This window comes from Hipposideros armiger, unplaced genomic scaffold, assembly GCF_001890085.2.
Source record: "Hipposideros armiger isolate ML-2016 unplaced genomic scaffold, ASM189008v1 scaffold_48, whole genome shotgun sequence".
In the NCBI taxonomy this organism is placed as follows: Eukaryota; Metazoa; Chordata; class Mammalia; order Chiroptera; family Hipposideridae; genus Hipposideros; species Hipposideros armiger.
In genome coordinates this window covers 779039-803841 of record NW_017731398.1, presented here as the reverse complement: position 1 = coordinate 803841, position 24803 = coordinate 779039, and the positions used below count along the sequence as shown (strand labels likewise).

The following is a 24803-nucleotide window of genomic DNA, read 5'->3' as shown; positions in this document are numbered from 1 at the left end:
AAAAAATATAGAGAGCATGAATGATAGAATGAAATATAGATTAACAGAAATATAGAAAATTGAGAATATGAAAACATTAGAAAAAAGTGGAAGTATAGAATAGAAAGATAGTTGGAAAGATAAACAGAATTAAAGACAGAAGGAAAGAGTGAATCAAAGTTAGATGGGTAAATAGAAAGAATGAAAAGTCAGGTATGAAGGAGAACAAGATAGAAAGAAAGACAATGAAACAGATTAGTAGGAACGAAAAAAGAAAAAAATGTTAAAACAATATGAAAACCACACTCCTGACTAGAAATTTCTGCTTTCCACCAAACTAACCATAACCTCATTTGGGAATATCTGAAGACAAACACTGCAATATATCCTTTTTAAATGTAAGTACACACATTTTAATTTATTCTGAACAATATATTTATATTTTAAAATCAGGACATGTATACATGTGACTATACAGCATGGCTGACACTTAGCCGTAGTCCATACCGATAACCTTCTTACAAGCATTTAGTGTGCTGACACTAGTCGTGTCACAGGCGGAGTAAGAATAAATACTAGTGCTTTTGGAACCACAGTAGTGAGCAACAGTGTGGGGAAAGAGGGCGCCTACACTACAGCAGGAACGACTCCCCAGGACTGACATGTGCAAAGGCGTAGATGTCCCCAACAGCCTCCCAACCTGACTGCGTGCACAGGGATGGGGGCGGGACACTGGACAGAGAGAAAAAGTGAATAAGTAGAGTTCAGACCAGGAAATGTGTTCATACCATATAAGAGCACTGCAGTTTCGCCGGGGAGCCCAAGCTGTCACCTGTGGTGTAGGTCAGGCCATCTCAGCTGCTGACACACACACATCCTCGTGAGGAGGAAGGCTGTCCTGGGCGGTGGGGACAGGCCTTTAGGTGAGAGCAAAGCTATTGTAGCTACAGCATTACTTGAACATCCCTAAACAATAAAGATGTTAATTGCTAAACAAGTGTACAAGCTGAAAAATGTTTTCCCATCCCGTACCCCAAGGATGAGCAGAGTCAATCCCTTGATTACATGATGGTGATAGACAAGCCCTTCATCGTGCTTTAGCAAGTGCGCTTAGGTTCCATACGCCAAAATTTCTACTTACTGCTACGAACTAACGTTTAATGTATTTCTTGAGTCAATACCAATGTCTAAGGACCCACTAAGCCTATGATGGACTTTCATCTGTAAGTTAGGCCCCCAGTAATGAAACTCTCCAAGGTTTTGAGCACACGTAACCCCAAGAAAAATTCAAGCCACCCTGTATAATTAGGTCCAGTCTAGGCAGGCATAGGAAGCCACAGTTAGCTGATTGATCAGGGCTTCTCAGAACTGGATGTTGGTTGAATTGAGGATTCCAGAAGTAGCATCAGATTTGGAGGCCTTTGAAAGTTCTCGCTGTTGGAAAATAAACAAGGTCAGTGGCTGTACTCCCTCTCATGCCTGCCCCGCCCTTATAAGCATGGGGAAGTGTCAGCCTATGGCCGCCTGAGGGCTGCTGCTCTGACACGGGTGCCCGGCACAGGCTGTGTTAGGAACCCTCTGAGCACCATTCTATTAGTCACAGATTAAGCTTCATGTGTACATATGCCCTTGACCCCTTTCCTCAGCCAGCCCATTGTTAAACGCCCCCAGGAGAGAAATCCCTTACACTTCACAAACGACTGAGTTGTCAAGCTAGGTGGCCAACAAGCTTTGGTGTTTTGAGCCCTTTATAAGACAATGGGCCAGACCAATATCTACCAATCGCTGGGGCTGAGGACCTTGTAACCTGCTGGTGATTTGATCTCATGCTGGAGCACATGGTATAGGAGCAGAAGATAAAGCATGAATGACTGCAAAGGACAGATGTTAGTAGAGGTTAGTCTACTGGCTTTGGTGCTGCCAGGTGCGGTCTGCTGCCCATAGGAGCCCATGAAGTATCCTAGACTTAATCACCGAGGTCAGCAGATACATTTAAGCTCCAACGGGATGAAATCGGGCTTGGCCGAGCAGGAAAAAAGAAAAAAAAAAAGAAACCTAGACCCTCTGTCCAGCAATCAGCTAGCCAGTGACACGTACCCGCTTCTATAGGTAGAGCCATACTTGTCATGAAATTTCGAAAAAGGGGCAGAATATGAAGTCGACGTCAATGCTCATAACGAGCTATATATAGCCTTGGCCAACTGGGCCGGTCTGCGCTGCGGCCATGGGGAGTGACGCCCTGGGCTGTACCCCAGCAGCCCCCACCTCTCAGTGAGAAGATGCTGAGGGGAGACAGAAGACACAGGAAGGGCAGGTACACATGGACCATGACACTGGGAGCTGACGAGCGTTGTGGAAAAATGACTCTCTTCCAGAGCCTCATATATGCTGTAGCAGCTCAACGTGACAGAAAGAGGCACAGGCACGGAAACGAGCGTTGGCAGACAGCTGCTTCAGCCCAGGTGTTAGTAAGGCACATACTCCAGGAAATTGTCATCACGCAGGCCAAGAACCTCGTAGGCAGCACACAGGTGGGGCGCCCTCCCCACGGGATGGGGCCTCTATTCTTTGCAGCATATTGGAGGCCTTTCGGGTCACAATCGGGGAGGGTGAAAGTTTTTTGCTGTGAAATCATATGATACAAAAGCTTTGCCTGACTTTAGGTGGGGCTGAGAATCCAATTCAAGTCTGAACAAGTTTTCTTGTTAATCAGCAGGTTAGTCTGTTGGGAACTGAAGCTAGACATGCATTTCTTGTGAAGTCCACATTAGGGATTCCCACTTCCTTTGTAAAAAAGGTTGTGACAGTACAGCTGAAGATCGTTGGTTAGTGCAGCCCTGTGCCCAGATGGGGAAGAAGCCAGCAGATGACAGAACAGTTTGGAAAGGGGACACGGGACATGCTGAGTTCGCCATACAGACCTGAAGCCCAACAGCGGAGCTGTCAGAGAGGGACGGGTCCTTCTAAGAACAGAGAATTCAGACAATTACCAAGAACTCCACCAAGAGAGCACCAGGGCCGCGATCAGAGTGTCGCCTCCTGCAGCCAGGGGATGGTATTTCTTAGGCAGAACGATCCAAGTTAAATGTGTGGTTGCTGCTGCCAGCCTCCTTCCTGTGTACCCCCCTTACCCACCCCCACCCCATGGTCAAGGCAGGAAAGGGATTCTCAGCCTCAAAGAACTGTCCTAACTACGAGCCTGGGTGCCCTTGGGAAGATACCCACTGCCCCAACTGTGTGCTCCCCAGAGACTGGTAGATGTTAGAAAAGGTGAATTACCGCAAACTCAGAATAGGTGCTGGCAACAGAATTAATGCTGAAGTTGCGCTGGAGGGGGGCCGAGCTGGGGTACCCACCGCTCAGGATGCTGCCATTGAGCTCCAGGTTCTCCTTGTTGGCGCCATGCCGGCCAGCACGAGGGGTTCTTTTCCCTGAACAGGTAGAAGTGAGGACTGGCTGTAGATAAAGGAAAGATAGATCAATGTAATATCCTTACAGTGAACGCGCACGTGCACGCAAACACATGCTGATATCATCTTTATATTAGCCATGTGTCTGTAATCCTACACAGTATTTCTGGTATAAAAAAATGCTCAACATCAGTAATCGTCAGAGAAGTGCAAATAAAAACCACAATGAGATATCACCTCACACCACTTAGAATGGCTGTCATCATCAAGACAAGTAATAACAAGTGTTGGAGAGGCTGTGGAGAAAAAGGAACCCTCATAGACTGCTGGGAATGCAGATTGGTGCAGCCGCTATGGATGGCAGTGTGGAGGTTCCTCAGAAAATTAAGAATAGAATTACCATATGACCCAGCAATCCCTCTCCTGGGTATTTACCCCCAAAATCTGAATACATTTATCCGTAAATATATATGTGCTCCAATGTTCTTTGCAGCTTTATTTATGATGGCCAAGACATGAAAACAACCGAAGTGTCCTTCGATAGATGATTGGATAAAGAAGATGTGGTATATACACACAGTGGAATACTATTCTGCCCTAAGAAAAGATGAAAAAGTGCCATTTGCGACAACATGGATGGATCTTGAGATTATTATGCTAAGTGAAATAAGTCAGACAGAAAAAAGTCAAGAACCATATGATTTCACTGATATGTGGGATAGAAAACTGAATGTAACAAAGGAACAAGACAAACAACTGAAGAAACAAAAACTCATAGACACACACACACACACACACAATAGTTGTTACCAGAGGGTAGTGGGGAGGGGGTAGTAGATGAGGGTCAACGGGATCAAATATATGGCGATAGAAAGAGAACTGACTCTGGGTGGTGAACACACCGTGTGATATATAGATGATATGTTACAGAATTGTACACTTGAAACCTATGTAACTTTCCAATTGTCACCCCAATAAACTTTAATTAAAATTTACACATATATACATATAATATATATACATATGTATGAATTCTTAATGATTAGCAGAGCACCTTGAGCATACTCTGTAAAATCCTTGAAACACTGAACACATTTTAGCACATACACCCTCATCTCCTTATGTGAGAGTATCTGACTGTCGAGTGACCCAGTGTCAGGGCAGGAACCCATGTGCAGGGATTTACTCAGCAGCAACTTAAGACCGGGACTTGCCTGAGTCTACAGAGACCACCACCTACTTTTCAATTTCCCAGTCCCGTCCCAGGGCTTCCCCACAATGCTCCTGGGCCTCAGATGGACCATTCTCTCTCTTTCAGTTTTCCGATTAATCGGCTTACATCTGTCAACTCTCAGCATCTCAACGATCACTGAATCCAGGGATCTTAGAAACTGGAACAGTATAGGTGGGGCCACCGGAGAAACAGGTTGGGGCGGTGTTGGGAGTGTGCTTGCACAAGGAGCTTACTAACCTTGCTGCCAGAAGGTGGAAGTCGAGACACTGGGGAGCGGTAAACTGTCCCCCCAAACACAGGCCGGATGGTGCTGTTGGCCGTGGCGTTGGATATGGTGGTAGTGTTCAGCTGAGGAGAAAAACAGATTACTGAGAAAACATGCTCAGCAACCTGTCCCGACACTACAGAGAAACGAGTACGAGGAGCAGTTTAAGAAAGATGGGTTTAGGGCCGGCCGAGTGGCTCAGCTGGTTAAGAGGTCGCTCAAGAGTGCAAGCTCTGAGCAATCGGGTCGCTGGTTCGATTCCTAGCCCGAGCTGAGCTGCCAACTGGTGGCAGGATGGCTCAGCTAAAAACAAACAAAAAAAGATGGGTTTACATGGTGAAGAGCTTTTGAAGAAACCTGTGAAACATGTTCAAAGCCTGTTTATGACCAGCAGGTGGAGCTGTAAAATGGTATAATATAACCATTCTGTTTCTAAAAGCTGGACAGACACCTATCACATGACCAGCCATAACACTCCTAAGTAGTTACCCAGGAGAAATGAAAGCATATCCCTATACAAAGCCTTGTCCATGAATATTTATAGCAGCTTTATCTCTAATAGCCAAAAAACTAGAAAGAAGGCAAAACATTCATCAATATGTGAATGAATAAGCAAATTGTGGTAGTCAGTCATACAAAGGAATACCGCTCGTTCAACAATAAAAAGTAGTGACCTATCGATACATGCAGCAATGTGGATGAATCTCTAAAGAAATTACGCTAAAGTGATTATGCTACATGAAAGAAGCCACACTATATGATATGAGTCTTTATATAAAATGTTAGAAAATGCAAATCAACAGTGACAGAGCCCATCTGTGGCTACCAGGAGCTGAGGGGGCGGGGAAGGGATACGAAGGGGCAAGAGGAAAAAATGTTTGGGGATAATGGATACATTCATCGTCTTGTGGTGATGGTTTCAGTGCACACATATGTCAAAACTGATTAACGTGTACACTTTAAATATCATGTGTCAATCTTAATAAAGCTCTCAAATTTTGTTGTAATTAGAAAATTTTAGGTGGATTACAAACCTTAAATGGGATAGTAAAACTATTCAAATACAAGACACAGACTAGGAAATACAACATATGAAAATATCTGTGTGGCTTCAGGTCATGGATGGATTACTTACAAAGTACAAGTACAAGCCTTAAAGAAAACAGATTGAAAACATTTTTACTGTATGAAAATTAAGAACTTCCTGTTCATTAACAAAATACCATAGAGAGTAAAAAGACAAGCTGCAAAACAAAATAAGTCAGACAGGAAAAGTCGAGAACCATAGGACTTCACTCATATGTGGGATATAAAACTGAAAGCAACAAAGGAACAAGACAAACAAAAACTCATAAACAAAGACAACAGTTTGTGGTTACCAGAGGTTAAGGGGGAAGGGGGGAACAGAAGAAGGTAGAGGGGGGTCAAATATATGGTGATGGAAGGAGAAGTGATTCTGGGTGGTGAGCACACAGTGCGATCTACAGATGATGTATTACAGGATTGTACACTTGAAACATATGTAATTTTACTAATCATTGTCACCCCAATAAATTTGATTAAAAACGAAAAAAAGTTCCAAGATAATCAACTAAAAAAGGAGATACAAAAAAGAAAAAAAAAAAAGACATTACACAAGACACACAGAAATACTGAGAAAAGCTATTATCACACCACCACCAAGGGAGTAGCATTCAGAACATAAAGAATTCCTATAAAATTCGTAAGAAAGAGACAAATGTTCAACTTCATTAGTAATTAGGGAAATGCAAACTAAAATAATGAGACACTACTTTCTACCCATCAGATGAACAAAAAAATTTTTAAGTTTGGAAATAGCACATGCTTGGCTCTGCCACTGGATATACACGTTGTTAAGGCCACTTCGGTATCGCAGACCAAGTGACGGGTGGGCTGGGCCGTTAGAAACGTCTGAAAGCAGAACTGAGAGCAAGGACTGCCACTTGTACTCTCAGCATCTGGCACAGAGGTTCTCAGCATTATAGTGAAAACAAACCTTTCTAGAAATGAATTTTAGTGTGATAATACATGTTTTTAAAAGTTCATCACAGGGCCGGCCGAGTGGCTCAGTTGGTTAAGAGGTCGCTCAAGAGTGCAAGCTCTGAGCAATTGGGTCGCTGGTTCGATTCCTGGCCCGAGCTGAGCTGCCGCTGAGCTGCCAACAGGTGGCAGGATGGCTCAGCTAAAATAAATAAATGAATGTAAAAAAAAGTTCATCACCTTATTTTCATAGTAGTATCAAGCAGGGAAATAGAGTGTGTCAAGAGGACACAATATACAGCTAAGAAGAGTGTGTATCCGAAGAAAGTCTGCTATGAAAAAAACCACAACCAATACAAAATAGGTAAAAAGGCAGAGATGACAATTATATGCTGTGATCTCTATTTTGTAAAAATATATTATTTCAAAAAGCTTTTTAAAACAAGAAAAACACCAGATAATGTCAGTGGTACTCTTGGAGTTATATTATAGGTGATTTTCGAATGTTTTATGTGTTATGAAGTATGAGTAGAGACAGAAGGGCAATAAGGCTCTACTTGTCAAATGGACTCAAACTGAAGTCCAGCGAAACCCTTTCCTCAACTCTGCAGGACAAAAGGCAAGGTGACCTCCAGCCCTGCCCCTCGCCAGCAGCCGTCCAGGGCCTGCCACTACCTTGCGCACTTTGCCCGGCGTGGTGGGTGCCAGTCCTCGCCGCTTGTTGGGTGTTCGGGGTGCACTGCCATACAGCATCTCTGTTTCCGTCTGCTTCTTGTTCTTCAGTTGCTGTGTGAAAGTCAGAAGCAACTGTGATACATCCCAGGCAGAAAACAGGTCTGGGGCTGGGCGGGGCCAGAACCCTGCTGCCAAGTCTCTGCACCCAGAGCTGCCTCGAGCGCTGGCAGAGTGGCTGCTCACAGGACCACCTCCCCCTCTTCCCAAACTGTCTTCACGTACCCTCTCCTGCTTGGCTCGCTCTTTCTCTAATCGGTGCATCTCCCACTGTGCTGTCACATACTCCACGAACTTCTGCCCGTTCACCACAAATGGCTTCGTGTGCTCCTGTTCCCACATTTCAATCTGCACCTTCAGTTCCTCTTCCAGCTGAGACAAGACACAAGGACATGTTAATTACTTCAAATCTTTGGTGTGAAGCAGACTTCAGGGAGCTGGACCCACTTGCGAAATCCAAGTGCAGGGATAGTTCCTACACGAAAGGTGAGGACCAGCGTGTGGCCACCGAGGTGTTGGTGCTGAAAGTCAGAGGAGCACCGGGGAGGAGCGCCCACAGCAGAGGCGGTGATAGAAGAGGAGTACTACCTGGATTCCAGCCTGGAATCTACCTCCTACCAGCTGTGAAAAGGTGGGCAAGTTACTTTGGACCCAGAGGTAATTCAGTTAAAATGAGGTCATTAGGGTGGATCCTAAACCAGTATATCTGGTGGTAGCCTAATAAAGAGAGATAATGTGGACACAGACACACACAGGGAGAAGACATTATCTATAAGCCTCAGAAACCAGGCCTGTCGACACGTGATCTCAGACTTCCAGCCTCCAGAATTGGGAGAAAAGAAATGTCTGTTGTTCAAGCCGCCCTGTCTGTGGTACTGTGTTATTGCCACCCTAGCAAACTAATCCACCTTGACACTCAGTTGCTTAAACTAGGAAGGCATAGTCTTACTTATCATCCTTGCCCTACCTTTGGGAGAGAAGACAGTTTGGGAGCAAATGATTATACAAAAAGCAAGGTATTCTGCAGACAAAACTCTTAGCAACATTACCTTAGGAAGTGTTTTCTGGAGCTTGGCACGTTGCTTCTCCTCTTTTAGAAGATTTCCTCCACGATTTGTAAATCGACTTGGATCTGAAGCTTTTCTCTGTGAAAATATATTTTAATCAGTGAGCCCCAGGACAGGCAGTCAGACCAACAACTTCTGCTAAGACTTGCTGTCAACCACGGATGCTTATTAGTAAGGAGACTTTCCGAGAGCTTTGCATTCCCACAACTCCCTCTCGGCAGTGAGGGATGGCGGGGTCCTGAGGCAGGGAAGTGGGGTGTGAGCACTCCCGCCATGTGCAGGCGCACCCACTGGGGTGCAGGAAAGCTACTGTTTCCTTCTGATCTAAAAGGGAAGACAGACTTTAATATTTAATGCCCAATGTCAGTGGCTCCCTTCCTTGGTTTGGATGTCAAATGATTACATGTCAGTTACAGGAAATGAGCTCGTGGAGAGACAAGGAGAAGGTCTATCTATACTCAAGAGTTTGTTGGCAGCAACCCTACTTGCCCACTCACTTCCGGCCTGTCGAGACAATGCAGCCTAAATGTGCCAAGTTAAGGGTTTTAGAGATAACCTGGCTTTTAGTAAATTAATCCTCACAAAATGGACAAGTAGAAAAACGTAGTATGTTAGGCTTCGTATGCTTTTGAACTTTTCTGTTTTTTGTTATTCTATCATGTATTCAGTGTATCAGAACAGTAATATGACCATATCATTTATAAATACAAGTTAGGTGTATACCCTCAAAATTAGGGGCAGGTAATCAGCAAAGTTGAGAGCTAATCCTGACAAAATGGGGGCTAAGCTTGTAAAGAAATTCCATTTCCCTTGCAGCCTGCTTGGTTGGTGACAACCTGTAAACAATAATTACAGGGGATGGTAATTAACCTCTTATTTTTCTTAAATACTTGCATTTCACAAGGATTATTTGCCTCTTTATTGACATTTACTCCGCCTCCTCCTTGCTTTCAACCAGAACACCTGATCTTAAACAGCTGTAAGACCTCACTCAATTCTCTCCACTTACGAGTCCTGGTTTCCCACCTGTGAACTTGAGGAGTTGAATTCAGAACTCTCTGAAGCGCCTGTGTGAACCTGAGAATGGGTCTGCTTGATTTTGTGCCCACGGCGCCTCATCCTAGTCCCAGTCCCGAGATCTAAAATGCTCTGAGGGAACCTGTCTGCGCTACGTTGGTAAGAAAAGAAATTCAGTGTATACAAATGTGCCCCAACACCTCGGCAATTTTCTGAAAAAACAGCAAGAGTTGGGATGGTAGAGAGTATGAGTGGCCTGGCCCGATGTCTGTCCTTCTCTCCTTCCTTAGGAGCAGGACCCTAACTCCTCTGGGGCAGCAGTGCCCCCAGCCTCGCCAGCAGCGCTGCGGCATATGAAGATGAGCAGAGGCGCCGGGAAGAGAGCCTGGGCAGTGCCCTTGGGGGGCTGGAGGGGCAGTGCCTTCTGTGCTCCCTCCTCCACCATGCTGCCTGAAATGCCACGGCGGGGACTCTGCAGCCAACTGGACCCTTTGTGCCAGGGGGGCCTCGAGCTGGAGAAGCCTGAGAACCCCTGACTGTGGAACTGCCACCCCTGCCCTGCACTGCCTACCTCTGGGCTTCCTGTGTAAGAAACTTCCTCATTTAAGCCATTTATTTTGGGTTTCCTCTTACATGTTCCTGCACATAAGACTAACAAATGCAGATGGGTTAGCAGTAATTCTGAGACTTAATGATGAAGACAGGGTATTATCAGAAGCCTGGTGAAGAGCAAAAACTGGGCTCTGACTACACAGGACATGCTTGACACTTCACTGTCCTTTAAGGAAAAGAGACAATTTTAGGACAGTACCTCAAACTCTAAGAAAAGCCTCCAGCTTTCTTCCCACTTCTGCACACCTTCGAAGAGTTCTTTGTGACTCTCGTAGTAGTTTCTTAACCGCACAATCTCAGCATCGTGGAGCTGGAGCAGATTTTCTGTGTAGTCCTCTGCAAGACACAGTCCCAACAGTTGAGAAAGATTCCTCTAGTGTTTAGAATCCCACTTTACTAATCCCTCATCCCTCTGAAATGCCAACTGATTCTTCATGATAGTAAAACTGTTCCATGAATAACTATACATTGTGGCTCATAAAAGCCAGGTGCGCCACGATCAGCCTGGGGGGAGCAGGGAGTAAGGGACTGGGGTGCACCCTCTTTCACCTGTCTTAGGAGTCTTTGCCTTTCCACCCTGCTCAACAGAGGGCTGGGCCACAGAAAACGCCCCCAGTGTGGAACTGAACAGATGGCCTCATCTTTATAATATTCAGTTCCGGTGAGAATTCTGTTGGGCTCTGGGGTCAGACTCTGTGGGCTCAAATGTGAGCTCTGCCCTTTACCTGCTGCGTCTCTGGTTTAAGTTACTCAACGTTTATGTGCCTTCCTGTCCTCATCTCTTGACATGAAGATTAAGTGAGATAATATTGTTAAGAGTTTGACATTGCACCTGGATAAACTTGAGCTTCACAACTATAGGCTACAGTGATGTAGAAATCAAGAGATCCCTTATTTCCCAGTAGCATTTGCAAACACTTATTTGTGCAGGAATGGCAACTTATGCTGAATGGGCTCAAAAGGTAGTTATATCTCTTCAGCAGAGGAAGTACTTCCGAGTAAATGTTTGCACTTTTTCACAAGTGCAGGCAACATAAACACCACTGCTTCTGGACTAACCATCATAGTAAGGGGCAAAACCCTGTCTCTGCTCCTGACTGTAAAAACACCTGTCCCAGTACTGAGCCAGCTCCACTCGAATCGCCTCGATCACTTTCTTCATGTTTTGCATTTTCAGTTCTTCCAAACGATCCACTTCTAATTGCAGCTGAAACAGAGAGGTTTGTTAAAGATCCTTGCCACATTTTACATTCACTAGCTTTGCAAAATTTTTCCCTTTCTAATAAAATCACAACGTAAAACCACAGAGGTTAAGTCACCCCTTTGATATCCAAGAGCCAGAAACCTAAGAAACTTACACAAAAGATAAAAGACAGATTGCTGCCACCTTTTTCTGATGCTTGTTTTAAAAATAGGCTTGCTCAAAGCAGAAGTTGGTAAAGATATCAGACTTAACACAAAAATATCCACAGTGACTGCTGACCCAGCGCCCTCTGGGTTTCTTACCGCTTTCTTGACCTTGGCCTTTGACCCAGTCATAACCATTGCCACCGCTTCTCTCTCTTCTGCTGGAATCTGCAACCTGTCCCAGAGCTCTTGGATCTGAGCACGCAGCCCCTCACACACTGCTTCATTCTGTGATTTTCGCATTTCCAGCTGTAGCAGGAAAGATGGTGGTTACAGCAAAGACAGTAGCACAGAGGCCAGTCCTCTTGCCTCCCACAAAGAAATATCTGCACCCACATGGAAAAGCAGCACTTTTTTTTGTTTGTTGGGTTTTTTGTTTTGTTTTGTTTTGTTTTTTAAGACTTTTATTGGGGAATTGGGGGAAGGGGAACAGACAAGTTCTATCCTTTTGTTCTTCAGTCTAGTTGTGGAAGACGTTGCTTCACTGGCCCAAGTTGGCACCATCATTGTGCTCTTCCCGGGTGAGGCAGATCAGTCGCCGGCTTCTGGACAGCCGCTCACTGCGGCTGCTGGCCGCTCACGCTGGCTGCTGGCCACACACAGTAGCCCATGGCAACCCACTGCCGCAGGGGCTGCAGCCTATGCGGTCGCCAGTGACTCACGGCAGCCCAGCTCCAGGTTGAGCTGTTGTTCAGCATCTTAGCTGTGGAGGGCAGTGTCACTGGCCCTCATATGTGGGATCCGAACCGGGGCCCTCTGGAGTCCCAAGCCAGCTCTTAACCAACGCGCCACTCGGCCAGCCCAAGAAGCACTTTTTATAAGATTGTGAAGAAGTTTGTTTTCATGGCTTCTAAACACAAACTGTAAAGCTGTCATTATAGTAGGCTCTCAGACCCCAAGAATTAGGATTCAAATTCTAAATTTAAATTTTTAAAAATTAAACACTAATAATTGAATGATTTATTTGATCCAAAATTTCAATTTCATATTCTTAAAGCTATATATAAATTAAGTTTTTTGTTAATAAAAAAAAAAATCAAGGTTGCGTGTCATATAATACCATCTTTATCCTGCCTCGTTCTCTTAACTTACATTGGCTCTTTAACACCAAAAGAGAAAGAAAGTCACTTTTTTCAAATTGCTGGATACTATGGAGATCCCAGGCCATAACCTGAGTAGACATTACCTGCAGTAACAACTTCTGTAGTGTTGCAATATTCTCCAAAGATAAACAGAAGGCATCTTCATCTTCACACACGACATCTCTTTCGAAGCTTGTGTCTGGGGTGTGATCTAATTCTTCCATACACAGTATGATCTGTCTCTTTGTGTTGACAAACTCCTCACGCCTAGACGCCTATGAAACGAAAGGATTATAAGGTACCAATGGAGAGTCACGCTGCCTTTTAGGAAGTATGGATGCAAGCAGTGTACCTTTGTTTCCCTCAAGGATGCCACGTGCTGCCTGAACTGGTTCAGCTCCTCCAAGCTGGGGACTGAGGCGCTGTCGATGTCATAGTGGGGCATGCAGAGAACTTCACACAGTTCTTGGTCTTGGTCTTGGAGTCGTTTCAGTTCCTGTTTTCTTTCCTTTTTCTGTTTTCGCATCAGTTCTACCTGAGTACGCAAATCCTTTTCTAGTTGCAAGATAGTCGGCTCTCCTTCTTCCTGTATAAGATGAGGGACCATGGTACAAAGTTCCAAGTGGATTTCCTCAAAGGAAAACTAGGACAACGAACGAGGGCTCGAATGACACTTTTAAACTTACAAATAAGTCAAATCATGGACAACAGAATGTGGCACAAAGAGGGTCCCCTGAGGAGAGTCTCCAATAAGGAAAGGTACTAGGGCACCTTTGCAATAGGTGAAAATTGGTCGGAAAGCTTGTTTTGAGTTAGCTGTAGGGTGGTGTATTTAGCTTATAGCTAAATGCTCATCCCAATAATCCTAAGAATATTACCTAACCAATAAAAATCAATTTAGTACTCCTTGCTCTACTCCTAACCGATAAACAGAAAAAAAAGTGGCTGTTAAATGTCCTATAAATTTTACTCAACACAGGTGATCTAAGACCTGTCATGTAATTTAAGGGAGATGTACCACTATATAGGTAAGTTCTCACCAATGTCACATTTAAAGTTTTTTAAAAAAAGACTAAAGACAGAAACTATTTGTCCAAAATCAATGATCTTTATGCCGATTCTGTTAATTCAAGAAAACTCCACTGATGTCGCAGTCTGCCTGACTGCTCTTGGCTGTCACGTATGAACGATCCTTAACCCTTCAAAGGCAGCCTCCCCCACTTAGGCTGACCCGGCCTAGATACCCAGGCAGTTAGTGCTTCCTGTAACAGGGAGAGGCCCCTGAGAACCTTATCGGTGCCACATAAGCCATCATGTGCCGTCTCTGCATGCACATCTATTCTAATTACCCTCCCGAGATCCATGTTTGTCTTCATTTCTATGATGCGGACACTGTTTTTACTGGTTCTAACCAACCAAGGACCTGTTTTGGGCCCCATCTGTCACTGCTTTCATCCTTGCTGGTGTCCCCATTCAAGCCCCCGGCTGTGCTGGACCACAATGCAGCAGCCTCTCAGCTACAAACACAGATAATCACGGCACAGTCTAAATGTGACTGCTCTCCTGACACCAAAGCTTTGGGGACATTTCTTCTCAAGTGGCCATGTTGGCTGGCTCAGTGGTGTGCAGCTTTTGGGTCTGAAAAAACCCCACAAAGGCAGGTTTTTGGGTAACTTTCCCTTATGTCACTCGTCACTTTTGCTTCCTAGGTAGTTCTTTTCATTTTCTTTCCAAGAAAACATGGCACAGTATCATCTAGGACTAACTTTTCCTCGGAGTTAAGAAATGTTTTGTAGGCCTCATAGACTGACGGCAAGAGAGCCTGTTTTTGTTGCAGCATTCTTTGCCGCTTCACCTCTCAACAGGGCAACCCTTCATATAAGTAAAAGTCACTCTGCTGGGACTAGTTAACTGGGCAGCACTTTCCCCCTCTCGTGTCCAGGACCGGCCCCCACAAGGACACCTTCGACCTCAGAGCCAAGCAGCAGCCCAGGCCCTGCCACGTACCTGGAAAGGCTCCACGTGTAACTCGCTGCACAGGGTACTCAGCTCTTTTTGGCAGATGGATATGCTTTTGATGAGCCTTTCCTTCAGGCTTTCCTCTTCAGCAATCATCATATCCAGGAGGTCCTACATGACAGAAAACAGTCCCATAAAAGTTTGGGACCAATGGGAACAAAGGAATGAGTAACACCAAAACCCTCATAATTTCACATTTTTAAGAAATGACTCAGAAACCAGGAAGAGCCTGTGACGTCTTAGTGTCACCGCTATAAGCTATCTCAGACGAGATACCAACATCCGTATCCCATCCCACTGCAAAGACACCAGCACTAAACTCACCTTGATATGCTTCTTTACAACCTCAGTTCTTTGTAACCGCTGGTCCTCGGGAATTCCAATTAATTCCCATATTTCCCGAAGGTGAGTCAGGGCTTTCTGGAGACATAGTATGGACTCCTCTGCGAGCACTTCACTGAAAAGCAAGAGAAACCAGCTGCATGAGCCACTGCCTGCAACATACTAACAGCAGGCTTTAGAGGAACTGAATCGTTTCCCGGTGGCCTCAAGGCTGAGACAAAATGAAAACAAGCATTCAGCTTAATTCACCTTTTTCCACTCCCCTCTCCTCCTCCCCCCCAACACGGGCACAGCAAAATTCCGTATCATATTACATCGTGGGCATTCAATCTTCTGAATAATACTCAGAATCTGACTTTCAATGACTCTTCCTATGGCAGTATAACACAGAATCAGAAATGCTTTCCTTAAAGAAAATACAAAAAGGTCAGTAAAATAAACTCCCACCTAACGCAAGAGTTTGCTGGCGGAAAGCGCCTATAAAATAGTTGGCAATTCATCACGATTTTCCTGTTGTTCTGAAATTACAACTATTAACTTACAGAACTGCTAAAATAAAAAAAGACAAACATCAAGGGATGGTGAGTACAGAAAAGCCAGAACTTTCACATACTACTGCTTGGAGTATAAGTTGCTACAACCACTTTAAAACTGTTGGCAGTATCTACTAAACTGACCCCAGCACTTCCACTTCTGAGCACATATGTACCATGCAGAAGTGCACCAAAGACACGCACAGGAATGATCAGAGCGGCACTACTCCTAATAGCACAAACCCAGAAACAACCTAGATGTGCATCGGCAGAGTGGAAAAGCAGTGCCTCCCACAGCGGAATAATACAGCAATGAATACACAACATGGGTAACTCAGAAACATCACGTGAACTATGCTGAGTCAGAGAGCTCAAACCCAAAGAAACTGCACACTATACAATTCCACTTTATGAAATCCTAGAAAAGGCAAAACTATAGTGAAAGACAGCAAACTAGTTGCCTGGGATCAACAGTAAAAGGGCACAAGGGCACTTTTTTAGGGTGATGGCATGGTTCTAGATCTTGATGGTGATGACCTAGCTGTATATAATGACCAAAATTCAAGCTAAACATTTAAAATGAGTTGAATTTACTGTACATAAATTATACCTTAAATTTTAAAAAAAAGAGGAAAAAGAAACAACTAATGTGAAAAAACAAAAACAAGTTGGGGAAGAGAAGGAAAACCTGAGTGAAAGAAGCCAGACAAGCAAGCGTATGTCACACTACATGACTCCATTTATATAAAGCTCAAAACCAGGCTAAACTAAGCCATGCTTTCAGAAGTCAGGGCAGTGGTTGCCACCGTCCTGGGAGGTGGTAGCCGGGAGGGGGCGCATGGAGGGCTCTCACACAGGGTGTGCTGACTTCATGAAAACCCATTAAGTCTGCACTTCATTTGTACACATTTCTATATGTGTGTTATTCTTCAATTACAAAGAGGTTATTTTAAAAATTATTCACTGTTTATCTGAAATACAAACTTAATTGGGCACCTTGTATTATTTTTAAGAAGTGTGCTGTTAAAAATGATAACCATTTGGGCCTGCCGAGTGGCGCGATGGTTAAGAACTGGCTTGGGACACCAGAGGGCCCCGGTTCGGATCCCACATATGAGGGCCAGTGACACTACCCTCTACAGCTAAGAACAAAACGACAGCAACTTGTCTGTTCCCCTTCCCCCATTCCCCAGCACTGTTCCCATCCCCCCAATTCCCCAATAAAAAAAAAAATGATAACAATTTAAAGAACAGATTTTCTCTCCTTTCTTAGGTGACACTGGATGACAAAGAGGCTGCTCTGGCAGCAGAGAAGCCAGAATCTGCGTGTGCTGTGCCACCAGTCAGCGTAAGGCCTGGCACCAGTCCCTTAAGCTCCTCCTGTGCTGTCTACAGGTGGGGGGGCTAGAGGCACTCGGTGGCCCCCTTTCTGTCTCAGTGTATTCAGTGGCTCTGAGTTACCATCCTAGGTGGCCCTGAACACCAGTTTCTCCACAGTGTGAGACAGGACAAGGATCTCAAGGTCTGGGTGGTTCTTACTAAATGCTATTCTTGCTAAATGTCAAAATGAAGCACAGTATTTTGCAAAGGCAGCTGTACCTGGATTAGTTTGACCCTGACCCTGGAGCCCAACTGATGCAAAGGAGAGATCAGTATGTAATCAACCAAACAGTGTATATAAGCAGTGGCTAACCATTTGAAGAGACATAGCTTGGATGTAAACTGTCTCCTTGACTCGCTCTAAGTAAACAAACAGCCTAAGGACAACCACGTCACATTGGTGAATAGAGCACCCCAAGCAGTGAACCCCTTGAGTTCTGTAACAGTAGGTTTAATATATTCACACCCAAGACATTTCTCTAGCTAAGATATCCCAAGTTAAAGGTTGCCTGTCCTAATTGAAGAAAGCTTTTGCACAAATATCAGTGGCCTACACCAGATGACCAATATTGATACCCAGACCCAGATAATGAACAGTGTTTACAAGAATGTAATGTACTCCATTCATTTTACAAATGTTAACAGGTAATTAAGGCATTCACTTAATATAATCTCAATTAACTAAAGTTCAACTATAGAGCTTCCCCGGGCAAACAATCCCTTTGCACTTCACTTTTAAGACAAAAGAATGCATTTGTTAAAAACTCTCATTTTAGCATTTTATTAAAAATAACCAGGCCGGCCGAGTGGCTCAGTTGGTTAAGAGCTGGCTTAAGAGCGCAAGCTCTAAGCAACAGCGCCGCCAGTTTGATTCCCACAGGGGCCAGTGACGCTGTGCCTGAGCCGAGCTGTCGCTGAGCTGCCAACAGGTGCCAGGATGGCTCAGCTGGTGTAACAAGATTGCCTGTTCAATAGTGGGCTATGCCCACCCGCAACTAAGACGGAACTCGGCATCTTGAACTGAGCTGCCGCCTGGATGGCTCAGTGGATAAGAGCGTGCACTCTTAACAAGGCTGCTGGTTCAACTCCCACATGGGATGGTGGCTACGCCCACCCGCAACTAAGACTGAACAGAGCACCTTGGGATTAGAGGCCACGAGCTGCCAATGGGAAGCCAGATAGCGACTGGCGTCCTCCACAACGAAGACTGAAGAACAACAACTTGGCTGCTCCCCTTCCCCAATTCCCCAACACTGTTCTCCTCCCCCAATTCCCCAAGAAAATCTTAAAAAAAAAAAAAAAACCTACAAGATCTAATCGGTGGTCAATATTCAATTGACCGCAAAACCCAGGAGTCGAGCCAGACCAGCCTGGGGTACGGCTCTGACGGTCACTGCTTCAGGGTGCTGGACAGTCTCCTCCAGTCTGACTGGCCCCCTATCCTAGCCTATGTCCACATGAGAGCTAGGTTCTCAGGACACCAAAATCCAGTCAGGTGCCTGCTTCACTACTCCCCTCCAAGCTTCCCACTGCCCCCAGGAAACAGTTCAGCCTCCACGTTTGTCTCCTAATCCCTCCCACCCCACACTCCCTAAAACTCCAGCCAGCTAAACTCCCTGGGTGCTCCCCGGACAGAGCTTCTCACCCACGTGTGGCAGCTCAGTTTCTGGTGCTGCCACAATTCTGCACGTCACCGTCCTCCTGCCAACACCTGCACTGGACAGCTGTGAATTCCTCAGTCACCTCCCTCCAACCCAGCTGGTGTAACAAGATTGCCCAGACGACCCTGAACTCAAGGGCAGGGACCACATCTTCTCCGTCTTCATTGTACCAGACCCTGATGCACAGTCATGGTTCAATAACTGTACAACCAGTGGCCCTGAACTCCTGCAGAAGGTTCACTATGTTCTAACTTCTAGCTACCCTCAGGCCTCATGCACTGACAAATAGATTTACAGGTGGTGCTGCCTAGCTCTGCAAAACATCCAGCGCGTAAAGTGATTCCTTTCCTGAAAAATAAGAAGTCTGGCACAGGATCTGAGTAGACATTTCTCCAAAGATACACAAATGGCTAGTGAGCACATGAAAGGACGCTCAACACCTTTAGCCACCAGGGAAATGCCAATCAAAGCCACAAAGAAAGACCACTTCCCACCACTAAGGGGGTTAGAATGAAAAAGGCAGTGGCAAGTGTTGACAAGATGTGGAGAAATGGAACCCTCATACACTGTTGGTGGGCACCCTCACGCACCGCTGGTGGACTTGAACATAAGCACTGTGATACCTCCAGAGGCAATCTGATAATGGTGCAGCAGCTTAGGAAAACAGTCTGGCAGGTCCTCAAAGTTAAACACAGAGTGACTACATCACCAAGCAATTCCACTCCTAGGTATGTACCCAAGAGAAATGAAAACATATGCCCACAGAGACACTTATACACAAATGTTTATAGCAGTATAATTTATAATAGCTCCAACGCGAAAACAACCCCAATGGCCACCAACCAATAAATAGGTAAATGTGATATATCTATGCAATATAATATTAATCATGTCAATTAACCTTGAAAACATTATGCCAAGTGAAAGAAGCCAGTCATAAATGAGGACATTTCAAATGATTCCATTCATTTCAAATATTCAGAACAGGCACGTCTTAGAGACAGATTAGTGGTCGCCTGGGGCTGGGGTGGGGAGAGGACTGACTGCTAATGGGTTCGGGTTTTTGGAAGGGATGATGAAAATGTTCAAAAGTGGTGATAGTTACACAACTCTGAATATATTAAAAATCATTAAATTGTACACTTTAAGTAGGTGAATTGTATGGGGATTACACTTTAAAGCCATTGTTTTAAAAAGTTTGGCACATAAATCTTAAGGTTTTTTGATTTGTAACTTAACTGAAAAACAAATATGACTGCTAATTAATTTAGTCAAACAAATTACTTCTACAAAATAAAATGACATGAGATTGAGACAAAATTGTAGATTTCAAACCCAATTAAAATCAAGACAAATATCTACGTTATAGTTCCCCCTTATCTGCGGGGGATACCCCAGGGAGTGCCTGAAACAGCAGACGATTTGCACCAACCTAATATATACGAGTATGTGTGCATATATATATACATATTAAATATATATACATAACACACACACACACACACACACACACACGGTGCCAAAAAAATGTATACACATTTTAAAAAAGGAAAACTATATTAAAATTGTAATACTCAATATATACCGATAACAAAAGATGAATACAAGTCACATTTGACTTCTGTAATTACAAGAGATGCTCAAAGTAGTTACCATCAGCGTCCAGACACTTCTGATTACGGTGAAGTACTGCTTGGGCAACGTTGACCAAAGTGTCCACTTGTATACATATTTTTGGCACCATATATATTTCCCTAAACATAAACACCTTTCACTTAAAGGAAAGGAAGCACTTTCCAGCTTGTCTTTGGCGTGTCTGAATGATCACTACTCTTGCGCTTTGGGGCCTTTAGAAGGTAAAACCAGGGGGACTTTTAACACCAGCACTACAGTCAATCTGATAACAGAGACGGCTACTACGTGACTTAGGGGCGCGGAGAAGCTGGACAGCAAGGGATGGCTCCCGCCGTGGCGGATGGGCGCAAGAGTCCATCTCACTACTCAGAGCGGTGTGCAAGTTAACACTCATGAATTGTTTACTTCTGGAATTTTCCATGTAATATTTTTGGACCACTGCTGACCATGGGTAACTGAAACTGCAGAAAGCAAAACCACAGATAAGGGGTGGCTGAACCGCAGGAGATGGGCCACTAACTAAAAGCAGTATTCCCACAATTTGTTATAATGAAAAAGCTAACCCTCTCTTGGAGCTGGTTACTTTAACAAACCTTACGTGGCCAGTGGGAAAGTGGGTGTTTGCAATTATCATATATTCTAGCTGGAGACTGTTCTCATGAGAGTACAGTTTTCAAAGTACAATTTATAAATTTCAAAGAAAACAATTTTCCACTCTTCACAACATTCAAATTGTATGAACTTAATTCTTACATCATTCTGACACCTCTTCTTAACATTGCCACCATCAGCCTTACTTCGAAAGACAGAATCACACTACTCCCGGGCCTGCCACTGCCGCCCTGGTCCAGGTCACACCATCATCTCTTGCCTGTGCTGCCACGGCCTGTTAGCAGGTCTCCCTGCTTCTGCCTTGGCCTCCTCAAGCTTACTGTCAACACAAGAGACACAAGGCTCCATGTCTTCTCAAAATCCTCCAATGATTTGCTATCTGAGAGTAAAAGCCTCGGCCTTTACAAAGGCCTCTGGACGCTGCTCCAGCCACTCTTTTTGGAACCCACAGGCACTCTCTGACCTCAGGCATCAGGCTTGCTGACCCGTCTACCTAGATCTGTCTTCCCCCACATGTCCCAAGGCTTGGCCACTTGCCTCCTTTAGGTCTCTGCTCACAGATCACTTTCTCCGCGAACCCTTTCCTACACCTTCAGTGCTCCTTATTCCCTCTCTCTTCTTCATTTCTCTCCATAGCACTATTACCATTTAATGTAAGATTTACTTATTTATTTTGTTATTAAAATGTAAACTCCAAAAGGGCAGAGAAATCAGTTTCGTTCACTGCTGAACTCCCCAACACTTAGAATGGTACCTTTTACATAACAAACATTCAAGAAGTATTTTTTGATTAATAACGCGATGGTTCAAAAAAGCTGTACGATCATAAGATGCCTCAGTACAATCATCGTGAATAATAAATATCATGGAACAATTATATACTGCCTCACTAAATTCCCTAAAAGGTGCAAATTTGAGATTTTTTTCCTTATAAATACATCAACTAAAAAACTGAGGGTGCTTGCAAGAATACCACCCAAGGACACAAAGGTTGTAAAAAGGGCCAGTTTTTCCAGTCTCTTGAAACTAAGTCACTGGACTGTTAAAGATCTCAAATGGTCCTCTAAATGATTTCCTACCTTCAGGCAGCAGTCACTGATGCACTTTTCCCTACTTTTCCTAAACAGACTTTTGTTAAGCTCCATCTGTACAACCTGTTTCAGGAATCGATAACCAGTAGTTAATTCAGTGACCAATCTGATAAGCATTGTTTCTCAGGCCTAGTTCTCATTCCTTTCTAAATATGAACACCTGGAATCCCGGGTACCCCAAAGTCTGGTTTTGTGAGTAGAATAATTCCAGTTGCTGTTTTAAAGCCGAGTTATACCCGTCAGCCTGGAACCAAAGTTAATTGATAACTTTCCCCTTCATTCACTCTGTTGAAAGCAGAAGATGCCTCAACAAAGCAAAAACAAACTTGGAATAAGAGTTACGTAAAATGTCACTGAAGGTTTTCCTTGTCCTCAGAATGCAATATTAACTTAAAGGCACAGCAGCTTAACTATGCTGTCCTTTAGATAATAAGATATTTGTAATCCATAACCTTACATGGACGTGTTTTTCCAATGGTACCAGTGATTTGTACTCACTCAATTACCATTTCCCCAAGGGCAAGCATTTGAAAAAAGAACGGTGGGAATTAGTAATCATGTAACCAGGAACCTTACAAGGCCATACAGCTATCAGTTTCACCAAAACCAAGAAATTATTTAATACTCATTCATCACAATGCTTCACCGACTACTTTCAGAAAATAAGGGTGATATCTGTATCGCTCTTAACACAAAATTATTTCGTGTAATTTTTATTTTAGAGGCGAGAAAACGGACATTGGAACACCTTGCCAAAAGTCACAAGACGAGAGACAGTGTGACGTGTCTGGTCCTAATTTCAAGTCGGACAGTCTTTCCCCAGCACCGAGTTGTTAAAACGGCCGGAAAAGAATTCCTTCAACGGAGTTTCTGAACTTGCAAGGAAACCAAGCTCTCTTTCCAATTCAAGTAATAATGCTAACAGCGCAGCCCAGATACACGGCAAAACAAAGATAAACACAAACTTCACGGCTTTCAAGAGAACCGAGAAACGCTGACCAGAAGGCTCAGGACTCAGCACGAGCCTCCGTGCCGCCACCGTGCAGACTAGCGGCACCTGGGACCGTGAGCACGGGGCTGGGTGGGGCTCCGGACGCCGGCGCTTCACCTGGAGCACTGTGGGCGCGATGGGCCTACACGCAACCCCCCACCCCGGACTTGCGCTCGGCCCCACCGGGGCCTGCGGCTATCAGGAAGGTGCCCGTCTGGCTCACTCGGACGCGGGCTGACGTGACACCCCAGCCCCGGGCTGACGGGGGGCCCCTCCGAGCCGGCACCGGCCCGGCACCCGGGACCCGCGTCGCTCCCTCCCGCGCCCCTCAACTAACTCCCAGACATCCCGTACCTTCTCCTCATGACGGACGCTCCCAGCACCCGGACGTCGAGGTCGCCGAACTACTCCACGCGGAGCTGAGGGCAGCAATCACCCTGTAACACCAGACAGATCCGGATCGCCGCTTCGCGAGCCGTTAGGCCCCCGCGGGTTTTCAAACCAAACCCCGAGGCGGAGCAGATCCCGATTGGCGCCCCGTCCCGTCGATCCTTGCGAAGCCCCGCCCTCGCCCCGCCCTCGAGTGCGCAGTTGGGTCCGGTCGCTCCCAGGCTCCGGGGCTGGGATCGTCGTCTGCGCGTGCGCTCGGCCACGCCCGTGCGCGGCTCGCTTTCCTCGCTCCGCCCCGCCCCCGGTGCAGTTTTGATTCGAAGTGTGCCCCGCTCGGCCTCCGAGCCATGGCCAGTTAAACCAGCCAGCTGCCCGCAGGCGGCCGAGTGTCTGGAGAGGGTTTAATAGAAGGGCCTGGCGCCTCAACTTGTTTCCCTCGGTCACCTAGGTAGCGCGCCTGGGAACTGATCATCAGTCGCAATATTCCCCAGGTGTAGGAAGCCTGAAGGGGAAGGGAAGGGAAGGGACATGGAACCCTGCCCACAGGCCCACCTTTCTAGACTCGTGATCCCTTTAACTGCCGTGATCCCTTTAACTGCCGTAACAATCCTGTGAGGTGATTATCATCTCCATTTTACAGAGCAGGGACTGTCTCAAAAAGGTTGGAGTGACTTAAACACGTCCCATGATTGGTAAATAAATGGCGATCTCCTGGGTCGTGGTTTTCTTTCAAATTACACGGGGTTTATATAATCGTTATGAAATTTTTCAAACTCAAAATGACAAAGTACTTTTGTGTCTTTCGCTGAACATATGCCACATTCCTAAATGCTTAGAAATCACTTTATCTCAGGGATGCTTGGTTGCATAATATCCTGAGGTGTGGATATCTCATAATTCAACTATTTTGCTGTTGATGGGTACATGGATTGTTATTTTACAAATAAATGTCTTCATATATAAATCTTGGCATCTGGCATTATTTTCTTGCAGTTGACTCCTACATGTGTAAGTAATTCCTGAATGCTAGGGAAGTTTATTTATTAATTTGCCCTCCCCACCAAGGAAGCCTTGCTAGCAGGGTTCCCTCCTCACCCTCAGCAGCGCTGACTACTGCTGTCCTTTTAAGCCTCTTGGCTAGTGTCTTAGGCAAAAAGTGGCATTTCCTTGTTTAGTTTCCTAGATTACAACTGAAATTGCACATTTTCCCATGGGTATTGGACAACTAACTTCTGGGAATCCTTTTCATTTGCTTTTCTATGAAGGGAAAGTAACCTATGCTTGCTTGCTTGCTTAACTGCTTCACCTTCGGGACCATGTTTTTCTCACTTTCAGAAGAACTT

The 24803-nt window shown here is 45.0% G+C and overlaps 1 protein-coding gene and 1 long non-coding RNA gene across 7 annotated transcripts; one reads left to right on the top strand and one right to left on the bottom strand.

Annotated features, from left to right (window-relative positions):
- Positions 1-365: 365 nt before the first annotated feature.
- On the bottom strand, positions 366-23565 carry PRC1 (protein regulator of cytokinesis 1). Of its 5 annotated transcripts, none has more exons than XM_019640221.1 (15): positions 23425-23565; positions 15150-15282; positions 14814-14936; positions 13159-13392; positions 12911-13081; positions 11824-11973; positions 11377-11524; positions 10517-10653; positions 8671-8766; positions 7847-7993; positions 7565-7675; positions 4861-4971; positions 3259-3435; positions 2901-2942; positions 366-1413 (listed from the first exon to the last, which is right to left on the bottom strand). In XM_019640221.1, exons 1-15 carry the CDS (start codon positions 23433-23435, stop codon positions 1342-1344), a joined length of 1863 nt encoding a protein of 620 aa, XP_019495766.1. In that variant the 5' UTR covers positions 23436-23565; the 3' UTR covers positions 366-1341. The 5 variants fall into 5 exon arrangements, with proteins under 5 accessions (XP_019495766.1, XP_019495770.1, XP_019495767.1 ...); XM_019640225.1 differs by lacking the exon at positions 23425-23565 and adding an exon at positions 18726-18857; XM_019640222.1 differs by lacking the exon at positions 2901-2942.
- Positions 8003-17730, top strand: LOC109381504 (uncharacterized). Of its 2 annotated transcripts, XR_002123766.1 has the most exons (4): positions 8003-8252; positions 9647-9864; positions 9996-10291; positions 16974-17730. It is a non-coding gene; the product is annotated as an uncharacterized LOC109381504 (long non-coding RNA). The 2 variants fall into 2 exon arrangements; XR_002123765.1 differs by lacking the exon at positions 16974-17730 and having other exon boundaries at positions 9996-10509.
- Positions 23566-24803: the final 1238 nt, after the last annotated feature.

Bases quoted from the DNA above. Each gene is read 5' to 3' on its own strand.
- PRC1 (XM_019640221.1), bottom strand. The intron at 4,972-7,564 runs GTAGTGGCAGGC...TTTTCTCCTCAG, and splicing joins CGCCGGGCAAAGTGCGCAAG to CTGAACACTACCACCATATC. The intron at 2,943-3,258 runs GTAATTCACCTT...CTCTGTTCTTAG, and splicing joins GCACCTATTCTGAGTTTGCG to AAGGACCCGTCCCTCTCTGA.